The following is a 12,378-nucleotide window of genomic DNA, read 5'->3' as shown; positions in this document are numbered from 1 at the left end:
GCATAATCTTATGTGTCTGAATTCCATATACAACTGTTTATGAATGATTACATATCTCTCCCTTTGAAAGGCTTCCTAAGGCAAGTGCCTTGGGAGAGCAGTTAAAGGTGCCCGGATCATTAACAAGTTTATAATTGATCAATAGTCCTATGTGTGCTTCAGGCCACGTGAATGTCAGGGAGAGAGCGCTGCCCTTGAATGTGGGACACCTGTCTCTAGTCTGTTTTTACCATTACCTCATGAGATACAATTATTTTTACTTTATGGAGTTATCAAGAGCTGTAATTTGATTTGTTATTTTTTATTTATTAGGCAGTGTTGGTTTTGGGGGACGCATGAATCACGATGTAAGTCACGATGTGAAAGTCATGTATCGAAAGGGGTATTACCGGTCCCCTATGGTACATATGCAAATTAGGTTCCCTGGGCCTTTGGTAAATATGCAAATAGCTTTTCTTCACTTGCCTGCCAGTAAAAGGAAAAATATGTTGGTAATGGTTGAGTTACTTCAAATGGGTTGAAGTTTACTTTGTTTTTTTCTTGCTTCAATAACAACTTTAACTTGGATGGTCAGGATGTCTTCCTAAGGATTAGCCCTCTAACTCTCTGACCCTGTAACTCTGCAGTGAGATCGCCAAGGTGATAGGTGAATACAAGCCACTTTTGAAGATTTTTTTTTTTTGAGCTGTGTGTTATTCTCTTTGACTTTTGTTTTAGAAATATGTATTAACAATATTGGTAGTAGTATTAATTTGTCATACAGTAAATCATTTGCCTTGATGACAAGAGGACCAGAGTGTCCAGAGAGGCAACTGACCACCTGGCAGCATTCCGGTATGTGTGGGACCTTGTCCAGCGAACTGTGAAGGTTCATACCCAGCGACTGCGTCACAGTGAATGAGCAGCTTTCCTCCAGACGTGACGCTTCACATTCCATCCAAAGGGTTCAATCTTGGCTTCATCAGACCAGAGAATCTTTGTTTCTCATGGTCTGAGAGTCCTTTAGGTGCCTTTTGGCAAACCCCAAGCGGGCTGTCATGTGCCTTTTACTGAGGAGTGGCTTCCGTCTGGCAGGTCTACCTTAAGGCCTGATTGGTGGAGTGCTGCAGAGATGGTTATTCTTCTGGACGGTTCTCCCATCTCCACAGAAGAACTGAGGCAATGGAAAGATGTGGGGTGATGCAAGAGAGCCATGCCACCACCACTCAGAGCAGCCAGGTCCAGAAGAGGAAGAGGTGCCAGCTCTGCCCAAGCGCAAAGGATGGAAAAGTCAGCTGCTGGTGTTCTCAGTGCAACACACGTGTCTGCAAAGAGCAGTCACTTTGTTCCTTTTAGTGTTCATGTTTTCTGAATTCACAATTGTTAGTGTTGTCGTTGAAATTGATGATGAACTTCGGATTTTCAAATAAATGTTTTGAAATATTATAAACAGTCTTAAAGGTGGTTTTATTTTGTTCTTCACACTAAAAGGTTGAATGTGAAACTTTGATTGTAAGATTGATTGTAATAAAAAATATGCGAAGATTTTCAATAGCTGTAATGAATTTTCATAATACGTTACCATTGAAATGTGCATCAAACTGTTGAAGAGCGGCTAAAAGCATTTCAAACAAAATAATTATTGAAAGGTCCAAATCATCACTCAAAATAATTATGTTCCACAAAATGGATAATATTTTAGACACATATAAATAAAACACAGATATTACATTATCGGGTCATTTTGACCCGGCATATGCATTCTTGGGGCGCCATGTTTACTATGCATCCTAGGGTTAAAGTAGAAATAGAATGAAACAAACAGGCATTCTATGTTTGCTCTATTATAGTGGCCACTATAGGAGACATTGATCAAGTGCACAAGGCTACATGTGTGCAAAAATAACCCCCCTCACTCACACAAAAGTGTTACTGTCAAGTTCAACACAAAAAAAGCAATATCCTTGAGCTACACTGCACATTATTACATTGTACACTTTCTGCCTGTGGACATCTGTTCTACAATGTGCCAGCAGAGCATGATACCCTTGGTTGGTATAACCTCTTTCAGGCAGAGAGTACACCCGGCATACCCCTTTTATCCACTGTATTGAGAGGGTTAGTGTATGGAATTTCTTTCACCTCTATTAGCATCTAGCATAATAAACCAGGCCCAACTCCAGCTACACATTTTCACCTAATTCTCTCATTCTGAAAATGAACCGCATTCTGTAGAGGGAAAACATTAGTTCACAGATAGTAGTTAGTTTGTTAGCTAGTTAGCTAGTTAACATTTCACACAAATTGCCAGGGTCCAGAAAGCAACTAACGCGTTATAACTTGAGGAACGGCAAGGAGTCGTATACCAGTTAATACTGTAGCGAATTGGTTAAGTTACTAACGTTAGCTCATCTGATGTTGTAACGTTAGCTAGCTAATGTTAGCTGTCTGACTTTATTAGCCAGAAAAGTTTCACACATTAAACTCAATTATTAGATCAGCTAAGTAGGCTAATGTTGCTCAACATTTCTCTGGCTAGCTAAAAGGCTTCTCATCTACCTCTTCGTTATAGTTCAGGGGACACACTGCTGTAACTGTCTTTGCACTATCTGCTGTCTTTCTAGAGCGCACGCTGATTCTGTAACTATCAAATTGGTTGTCTCTTCTCTTCAGTCGCGTGCGGCATTCTGTTGTTATGTGAACGACTGGCTGAGCCTTGGATACAGCAGGTATTTCTCCAAACACACATCACTCGTTTGCTTACAGCCAGTAATGATCCAAAGCCTCTCCCCCCTAAACTTTTCTCATCGGATCTGCACGATTCACGTAGGTCACCTATTTTGGATTCAAAACGACGAATTTCACCGAAAGGTGACTTGTTCGCATCCGCATCCCTGCAATAACATCTGCTAAATATGTGTATGTGACCAATAACACTTGATTTGATTTGATTACACTAGCATTGGGCTTCTTGTCCTATAAGCTGTCACTGGCCAAAACACAGTCTCAGTCTGTACAAAAAAAATAGCACGGACTATATTACAGATATTCAAACAGCTTTTATCCAATCAATTCCGCTCCACTTCATTTCTTTAGGGCTTTTGGAAATGTTATTTTCTTACAGCAAGGGTAAACACCACAGAGCATGGCTTCAAGCCAGCACACGGCAATGACAAACACTCCATTCACCATCTTGACTGCAGCCAGACCTAGGCATATGTGGGTAGGTTTAACTTTGTTGACACTACTGATAGCTTAGAAAATGTTGCTACATTGTACTTTACTAGCTGCATTAAATATAGGTAAACATCACTCATCATCACTCATCATTTTGAGTCAGACATTTCCTGTACACCACTTACTGTATACCAACAATCTTTGTCTTATTTTGAGTGCAGACCTTTGACATCACATTGCAACGAAGGTCCTTGCTACCACATCATGAATTTGGGCAGCCATTCTGCATGGGGACAGTAAGCATTCGGCAAGTGGTATGGAGGTAGGTTACTGCCAAAACACGTACCCAGGAAGCGGAAGGTCCTGCGCACCAGAGGATTGAGGTAACAGCAGTCTCCCATGACGATGATCTTCTCCCTGTTGTCCAGGTCCTCTGACATATACTGAAGCAGAAACAACACCGACTCTATGGCTGTGATCTAACATACAGAGGGAGAGAGAGAGACTTTAATCACTGATAACAGGATCTGAATATTGTGAATTCTTTGGGCAAAGAATGCACACCATGGTCCCCGTTAAACCATCTTCCCTGTAGCAATGCCTTCGTGCCACATCAACCAAATGTCCTATTGAGGGCATACATTAACATCTATTTTGTTTTCTCTCTGCAACCAAGCATAGAGTACAACACTTAGACCTAAGACGGAAGAATACTGCACCAATGAACAATTCAATTGATTTGGGCTGAGATTCGGTTCAGCTGTAATGCCAGTGTTCAACTACAGCTGTTGGACTTGACTGGGCCATTTAGCCCAATTGCCAAAGTTCAATGGGGTGATAAGCACCTTTAGGTAAAGACACTGTGCAGACACCCAGTCTGCAATAATTTCCCGGAAACAAACATAGGCATTTTGTGGTGGTAGAGTGTTAATCCTTGGTATGTGACAAGGTAGGTTGGCGATCATGACACATTCGTGACACAGGGCATCTGGTTTAGTCTGCAGGTTTACCTATTCCAACACCTAGACCAGCGCATCAGGGATGCTGTGTTTAATCCACTTCAGTGAGTTGAATCCATTTCAGTGAGATTATATTATACTGTCTCCCTGGTGTTACCTGTTTTGAGCCCCACATTATTTGGGAAAAAAAGTGTTGGCATTAATAAGTGTTACATATCAGTTTGCAAACAATGTAAAAAAATATATTATAATAATCTTTGAGTTAATAAAGCATGGTCTCTTTATTGCTTTCTTGAGTAGGACAGCTCCAAAATGTAGGCGTTTCAGCCTAGCTCAGTGCTTTCTGTTGTGGTGGGGCAGCTAGCAGAAAATACGGAGCGCAGGGATTGGTAATGTTCTCTAGTTGCGCCATGATTGGCTTAGTGTTCTGTCACTCATGGGGACACAGTGAAAATTCAAGCCCCTTGGGTGCTGCCATAGAGTTGCATTAGAAGTGCCCATCCAAGAAGACTCAAGGTCATTGGCCACAGATAAAATGACATCAAATCACGTTATATCTACAGTAGCTTTGATTGGACTGATCAACATCATACTTTCAAAATCTTAGATAGCAGTCATCATCATGAATCAAGTTGACATTCTACTGTCAAATCATTTTTAATTCTTGTCATATGAAGAGAAATTATAGAGAAATTATAGACAAAATGTATCGGTGCTCATCGACCATTGCATATAAACATTACAAGTTGGAAATCGCAAACTTAACAATGAGTGGTTTGGAAGGAATCAGTGGCTAACTGCAAGCATTGCAAAGCAATCACTAGCCTGCTATTCAGTGGAGTGGGTGTGTGGTCCTAATTCTGGGTCTAAGTGTCTCTATTCCAAGCTTAAAATGATAAACAGTCAACATTGGCCATGCTGTCAATCCAGCATAATTTCTGCCACGCTCAAAACAACTGTTAACACAGACCTGGGAAATCTGACTTCAATGAGTTCAACACAACTGGGAACTCTGGGGAAAAATTGAACTCCGACTGGGAAAATACGTTTTGAACGGTCAGCCAACTCGGAATTGTAAGTTGTATTGTATTGTATTGTATTGAACTAAAAGAAGTGTAACGTTACTCCTTAGTCCAAGGACCTTACATGTTCTGTTTAAAGGGTGAATTGGCTCTGGAAGCCAAAACAGCCAAATGCACCATCTAAAAGTGAATCGATTGTGCAAACTTGGGCCTCTTTCTAGACCTACGACCTGAAGATCACTGACGTCATCATGATTCGACCTTGTTTACAAATTCCCAGTTGTCTTGAAAGCACCATAAATCCATAGAATGCCATACTTTGATGACAAAGTTTAATGACAAAATTTGCCCACAAAGGACTGGCGCACCACCTTCCTGTGCAAGTGAGCACAGCACAAGGTGAGTCCATAAATGTCTTGTACGCTGCTGCATAAATTATGTAATATGCCAGGGAGATATGTAGGTAAGAAAGTAATACTAAGTGTATGTTGTGTAGTAAGCTGTTAGTAGCCCATGTGCCTCACCCTAATAATTTGGTATATTTTCCCCTCTTAAATTCACCTACTGTTCTGACTTTGTGGTGCACAGGTATCACATTTGTGGTGCAAATGTAGCCAATAATCTGTTTTAGAGAAATGTAATCATAAAATATTGTAAGAGCTTTCATTGTCTGCTTATATGCCCCCTTTCTTTTACCTACTGTTCCGACTTGGTGTACAGGGAGAACACTGCTTTCAGTGGCCCATGTTCTGAATTCTGTCGCTGTATATTTCAAAAGTGCTGAACCAATAGTTAAATTGACTACGTCTGTCCTAGCGCGCTCATTAATGTCTTAATCGAAATTACGGATTGCCTCTTATCTGCTTGCTGTCCCCTTATGCCATAGTTTGTACATCTCAATTGTCAGTATTAACCACATTTGTTTAAGAAAGTGAGCCATATCAGCTTTGTTTTTTTAAAGGCATTAAATGAGGCTGAATGAACTGTTTCGCTGCCAGACAAGGCTCTGCTGATAGCCAGGTGTAGCAGTGGTAAGGTGTTGGGACTGCTGTTGGGACGCTGCTGTTGGGACAGCCATAACAGTTTGTGGGCACCATTTGTCACCGTTATAGTGCAATTAATGTATTGTTTAGTGTTGTGTTGTGTAGTGTAGTGGCTTTGCTGGCATGCATCACATATGTTTTTGTTTTGTTTGGTCCAATCAAGAACATAATGATGATGGAGTCACACCAGAAAAGTATGCCAACTGGGCTTATCCCTTGTAAGTACTTTGATTTTCAGCACTATGTAAGCTGTAAACATACATTTCACAAGTCATAATGGTACAGTTCTGAAGCACTCAAACATTTGACATAAAATGCATGGACTCATTCTGTGTGCAAGAATAGTGTTTAACATGATTTTTGAATGACTACATAATCTCTGTACCCCACACATACAGATAATTGTAAGGTTCCTCAGTCGAGCAGTGAATTTCAAACACAGATTCAACCACCAGAGAGGTTTTCCTCTCTTTTGCCTCATAAAGAAGGGCACCTATTTGTAAAGAAAAAAGACGGCAAACATTGAATATACCTTTGAGCATGAAGTTATTAATTACACTTTGGATGGTGTATCAATACCCTTCGTGGAAAAAGTACACAATTCTCATACTTCGTAAAAGTAAAGATACCTTAATAGAAAATGACAATTAAAAGTGAATGTCGCCCAGGAAAATACTACTTGAGTAGAAGTACATTTTTAAAATGTTAAATATACTTAAGTACCAAAAGTAAATGTAGTTGCTAAAATATATTTAAGTAAAGGGATGTTCTCTTGAACACTCTCTCAAGTGTGCTGTCACGACTTCCACCGAAGTCGGGTTCTCTCCTTGTTCGGGCGGCGTCGCCAGTCTTCTAGCCATCATCGATCCACTTTTCATTTTCCATGTGTTTTGTCTTGTTTTTCCTCACATCTGGTTTCAATTCCCTCAATCACTTGTTGTGTATTTAACCCTCTGTTCCCTCCCCCCATGTCTTTGTGTGGGATTGTTTATTGTAAGTGCTTGTGCACGTGTTGATTGGTGCGCGACGGGTTTTTGTACCCAATATCTTGTTATTTTTATGCCTTTGGTTTTGCTATTAAACTGCTCCGGCTATTACACAGTTCTGCTCTCCTGAGTCTTCCCTGCCACCGGTTACGCACCCCTTACATGTGTGAATTTGACCATTTTCTGTCCTGCTAAGCATTCAAAATGTAACTTTTGGGTGTCAGGGAAAATGTATGGACAAAAAAATACATAATTTTCTTTCGGAATGTAGTGAAGTAAAAGTAAAAGTTGTCAAAAACATAAATAGTAAAGTACAGATACCCCCAAAAACGACGTCAGTAGTACTTTAAAGTATTTTTACTTCATTACTTTACATCACTTATCAATACACTACAAAGATACAGGCGTCTTTTCTAACTCATTTGGTGGAGAGGAAGAAAACCTCTCAGGGATTTCACCATGAGGCCAATGGTGACTTTAAAATAGTTACAGAGTTTAATGGCTGTGATAGGAGAAAACTGAGGATGAATAAACAACATTGTAGTTTCTCCACAATACTAACCTAATTGACATAGTGAAAAGAAGGAAGGCACTAAAGTAAAACTGCAAAAAATGTGGCAAAGAAATTAAATTTATGTCCTGAATACAAAGTGTTATATTTGGGGAAAATCGAACACAACACATCACTGAGTACCGCTCTTCATATTTTCAAGCATGGTGGTGACTGCATCATGTTATGTGTATGCTTGTCATCGGCAAGGAAGATTACGTTTTTTGTATTAAAAGAAATGGAATAGACCTAAGCACAGGCAAATCCTAGAAAACCTGGTTATCTGCATTCCAACAGACACTGGAAGATAAATTCACCTTTCAGCAGGACAATAACCTAAAACAGAAGGCCAAATATACACTGGAGTTGCTTTCCAAGATGACATTGAATGTTCCTGAGTGGCCTACTGTAGTTACAGTTTTGACTTCAATCGGCTTGAAAATCTATGGCAAGACTTGAACATGGCTGTCTAGCAATGATCAACAACCAACTTGACAGAGCATGTCAAGAGAATGTTAAAAAGAATAATGCGCAAATATTGCACAATCCAGGTGTGCAAATCTCTTGAAAGACTCACTGCTGTAATAACTACCAAAGGTGATTCTAACATGTATTGACTCTGGGGGTTGAATACTTACCTAATCAAGATATATTAGTTTATTTTGTATTTATTTTTACTTTGACATTACAGAGCATTTAGTGTAGTCGTTCACAAACAAGCCAGAGCCTTATTCACTGCTCACTAATAATAGCAATCATGCCATCTTTGGCCCACACATGTCAACAACCCTGATAAGTGGGAATGTTCCTCTGGCCGCTTTACAAGGACTTCAGCAGGTTATTATTTGATTCTTGTTCATTTTTCCGTATAGTGACAGCGCCGAGCTATATTTGCAGCCTATCGAGCCAATGAAAAATCTCAAAGTTATAGTAGGATTCTGTGACGCTGTTGGCTGCCTTTACTTCCCGCTTTGCGTGTCCCAAACTCTACCCAAATGGGTCACTTTGACTTGATCACCAGTTTGGTGGGAATGGTCAAGTCTAGAGGTCGACCGATTAATCGGAATGGCAGATTAATTAGGGCCGATTTCAAGTTTTCATAACAATCGGAAATCGGTATTTCTGGACGCATAATTTTTTTTATATATATTTTTTTCAGTTTTATTTTTAGAGTTTTATTTAAATAGGCAAGTCAGTTAAGAACACATTTAAGAACTGCCTTGTTCAGGGGCAGAATGACAGATTTGTACCTTGTCAGCTCAGGGATTCAATCTTGCAACCTTACGGTTAACTAGTCCAACGCTCTAACCACCTGCCTCACAAGGAGCCTGCCTGTTACAGCTTACAGCTGTAATCGCAGCAAAAGGTGGCGCTACAAAGTATTAACTTAAGGGGGCTGAATAATTTTGCACGCCCAATTTTTCAGTTTTTGATTTGTTAAAAAAGTTTGAAATATCCAATAAATGTCGTTCCACTTCATGATTGTGTCCCACTTGTTGTTGATTCTTCACAAAAAAATACAGTTTTATATCTTTATGTTTGAAGCCTGAAATGTGGCAAAAGGTCGCAAAGTTCAAGGGGGCCGAATACTTTCGCAAGGCACTGTAGCTAAAATAAATCCAGGTTATCAGGCAATATTAACCAGGTGAAATTGTGTCACTTCTCTTGCGTTCATTGCACGCAGAGTCAGGGTATATGCAACAGTTTGGGCCGCCTGGCTCATTGCGAACTAATTTGCCAGAATATTACGTAATTATGACATTACATTGAAGGTTGTGCATTGTAACAGCAATATTTAGACTTAGGGATGCCATCCTTTAGATAAAATACGGAACGGTTCAGTATTTCACTGAAAGAATAAACATTTTGTTTTCGAAATGATAGTTTCCGGATTCGACCATATTAATTACCTAAGGCTCGTATTTCTGTGTTATAATTAAGTTTATGATTTGATAGAGCAGTCTGACAGAGCGATGGTAGGCACCAGCAGGCTCGTAAGCATTTATTCAAACAGCACTTTCGTGCGTTTTGCCAGCAGCTCTTTGCAATGCTTCAAGCGTTGCACTGTTTATGACTTCAAGCCTATCAACTCCAGAGATTAGGCTGGTGTAACCGATGTGAAATGGCTAGCTAGTTAGCGGGGTGAGCGCCAATAGCGTTTCAAACGTCACTCGATCTGAGACTTGGAGTAGTTGTTCCCCTTGCTCTGCATGGGTAACGCTGCTTAGAGGGTGGTTCGAGCCCACATAGGGGCGAGGAGAGGGATGGAAGCTATACTGTTACACTGGCAATACTAAAGTGCCTATAAAAACATTCAATTGTCAAAGGTATATGAAATACAAATGGTATAGAGGGAAATAGTCCTATAATAACTACAACCTAAAACTTCTTACCTGGGAATATTCATATTAAAAGGAACCACCAGCTTTCATATGTTCTCATGTTCTGAGCAAGGAACTTAAAAGTTAGCTTTCTTACATGGCACATATTGCACTTTTACTTTTTTCTCCAACACTTTGTTTTTGCATTATTTAAACCAAATTGAACATATTTCATTATTTATTTGAGGCTAAATTGATTTTATTTATGTATTATATTAAGTTAAAATAAGTGTTAATTCAGTATTGTTGTAATTGTCATTATTACACATTTTTGGGTCCTCCAATAATTGGTATCGGTGTTGAAAAATCATCATCGGTTGACCTCTAGTCAAGTCTATTCTGATCTATGGAGCTCAATCATGATTAGGGTTGCAAAATTCTGGCAACTTTCAATAGTTGAGGAGGTAGTACTCCAACCGGGATTTTGGGAAAATCAGGGAATATATTTAAAGTTCCCGGAATTTTGCAAACCTAATCATTTTTATGGAATGGTCTGCCTATCCATGTGAGTGATGCAGACTCGGTCTCGGCCTTTAAGTCTTTCCTGTCTGGGTTGGCGCCCCCCTTGGGTTCGTGTCGTGGGAGAGATCTCTGTGGGCTATACTCTGCCTTGTCTCAGGATAGTAAGTTGGTAGTGAAGATATCCCTCTAGTGGTATATACTCCCTGTTTGGCCCTGTCTGGGGATATCGTCGGACGGGGTCACAGTGTCCTCCTGTCTCAGCCTCCAGTATTTATGCTGCAATAGTTTGTGTCTGGGGGATAGGGTCAGTCTGTTATATCTGGAGTATTTCTCCAGATATATCTTATACGGTGTAAATGTAAGTTATTTCTCTCTCTCTCTCTCCTTGAGCCCTATGACCATGCCTCAGGACTACCTGGCCTGATGACTCCTTGCTGTCCCCAGTCCACCTGGTCATGCTGCTGCTCCAGTTTCAACTGTTCTCCCTGCGGCTATGGAACCCTGACCTGTTCAGCGGATGTGCTACCTTGTCCCAGACCTGCTGTTTTCAACTCTCTAGAGACAGAGGGAGCGGTAGAGTACTCTGAATGGTCGGCTATTATCATTTGACCCTGCTGGTCATCTATGAACATTTGAACATCTTGGCCATGTTCTGTTATAATCTCCACCCGGCACAGCCAGAAGAGGACTGGCCTCCCCTCATATTCTGGTTCCTCTCTAGGTTTCTTCCTAGGTTCCGGTTTTTCCTAGCCACCGTGCTTCTACACCTGCATTGCTTGCTGTTTGGGGTTTTAGGCTGGGTTTCTGTACAGTACTTTGTGACATCAACTGATGTAAGAAGGGCTTTATGAATAAATTTGACTGATTGATTGATAATCATGATTGACAGAAGACCAGGGGAGGGGAGCTAGTCTGGAGTTGGTGGGAGGTTTTAAATGGGTCACGAGTTTCAGATTTATTTAATGAAAAATACTACAGTCTAAACTTAAACGACTAAAACCAGGTAGAAACTAACCTTTGAAGTTTGAACTATGTCTTCAATCACAGTATTTTCAATATAGAGTTATTAGCAGCGCTATTTAGCGTATTTGGTTGATGTTGTGGTCTCATAGCAGTGAGCTTAACATTCTTCATCAAGAATATGGGCAAAATGGAATTATTGACAACGAAAAAGTGGGGACTTTCGTTCCCTTGTAATATAACTGATACATTTACTATCAATATATCATTAAAAATAGTTTTCCAGATTGCATTTTTGCAACAATAAAAACATTGTGATGTGAATATTGGATCGCGACTGAGACAACCTGGTTCAATTTGGGTCCCAAAGCAAAACAAGTTGAGAACCACTGGTCTAGTATTGAAACCAACCCATACCTGTGGCTCTGTCACAGATGACACCTTATTCCCATATGGGGCACAACTTTGGGTGGAATTTGATACTTGCACTTTATGCCTCTCATAAGTACACATTTGATTGGGTGAAAAAAAAAAAGGGGGATCTGGTGTTCTGGTGTGTACATCATAGATGGCTTTAAACTTTGCCGGTTACACTGCTCATTTGAAGCTTCAAATTACATTGAAATGAGGTGAGTATTAGTTAGAGGTTACTCAAGCTGTGCGGCTAGTGGTCAATCAGAGCTGGCCTGGACAATCAGAGCTAGGCTACATCTGAAAATGATGTGCTAACATCACGGCGCCGTAAGAAGTAGACCAAAGCGCAGCGTTGTACTCGTACATTTACCTTTTATTTTAGTAAATGTCACCAACAAAACAACAAACGAAAAACAACCTTGACGCTTACAGGGCTATAGTGCCA

General features: G+C 40.2%; 1 protein-coding gene across 2 annotated transcripts in view; it reads right to left on the bottom strand.

Annotated features, from left to right (window-relative positions):
• Positions 1-12,378, bottom strand: part of LOC110530181 (phospholipid phosphatase-related protein type 5-like) — a 63,112-nt gene that overhangs the window by 35,633 nt on the left and 15,101 nt on the right. For both annotated transcript variants that reach the window (XM_021613048.3, XM_036985741.2), the window contains exon 2: positions 3,503-3,635. In XM_021613048.3, coding sequence (XP_021468723.1) covers positions 3,503-3,635 — 133 coding nt within the window. The remainder of the gene's footprint in view (positions 1-3,502; positions 3,636-12,378) is intronic.

This window comes from Oncorhynchus mykiss, chromosome 8 (assembly GCF_057628025.1).
Source record: "Oncorhynchus mykiss isolate SJ-2025 chromosome 8, ASM5762802v1, whole genome shotgun sequence".
Taxonomy (NCBI): Eukaryota; Metazoa; Chordata; class Actinopteri; order Salmoniformes; family Salmonidae; genus Oncorhynchus; species Oncorhynchus mykiss.
The sequence above is the reverse complement of the archived record's forward strand: the minus strand, read 5'-3'. Positions and strand labels throughout refer to the sequence as shown.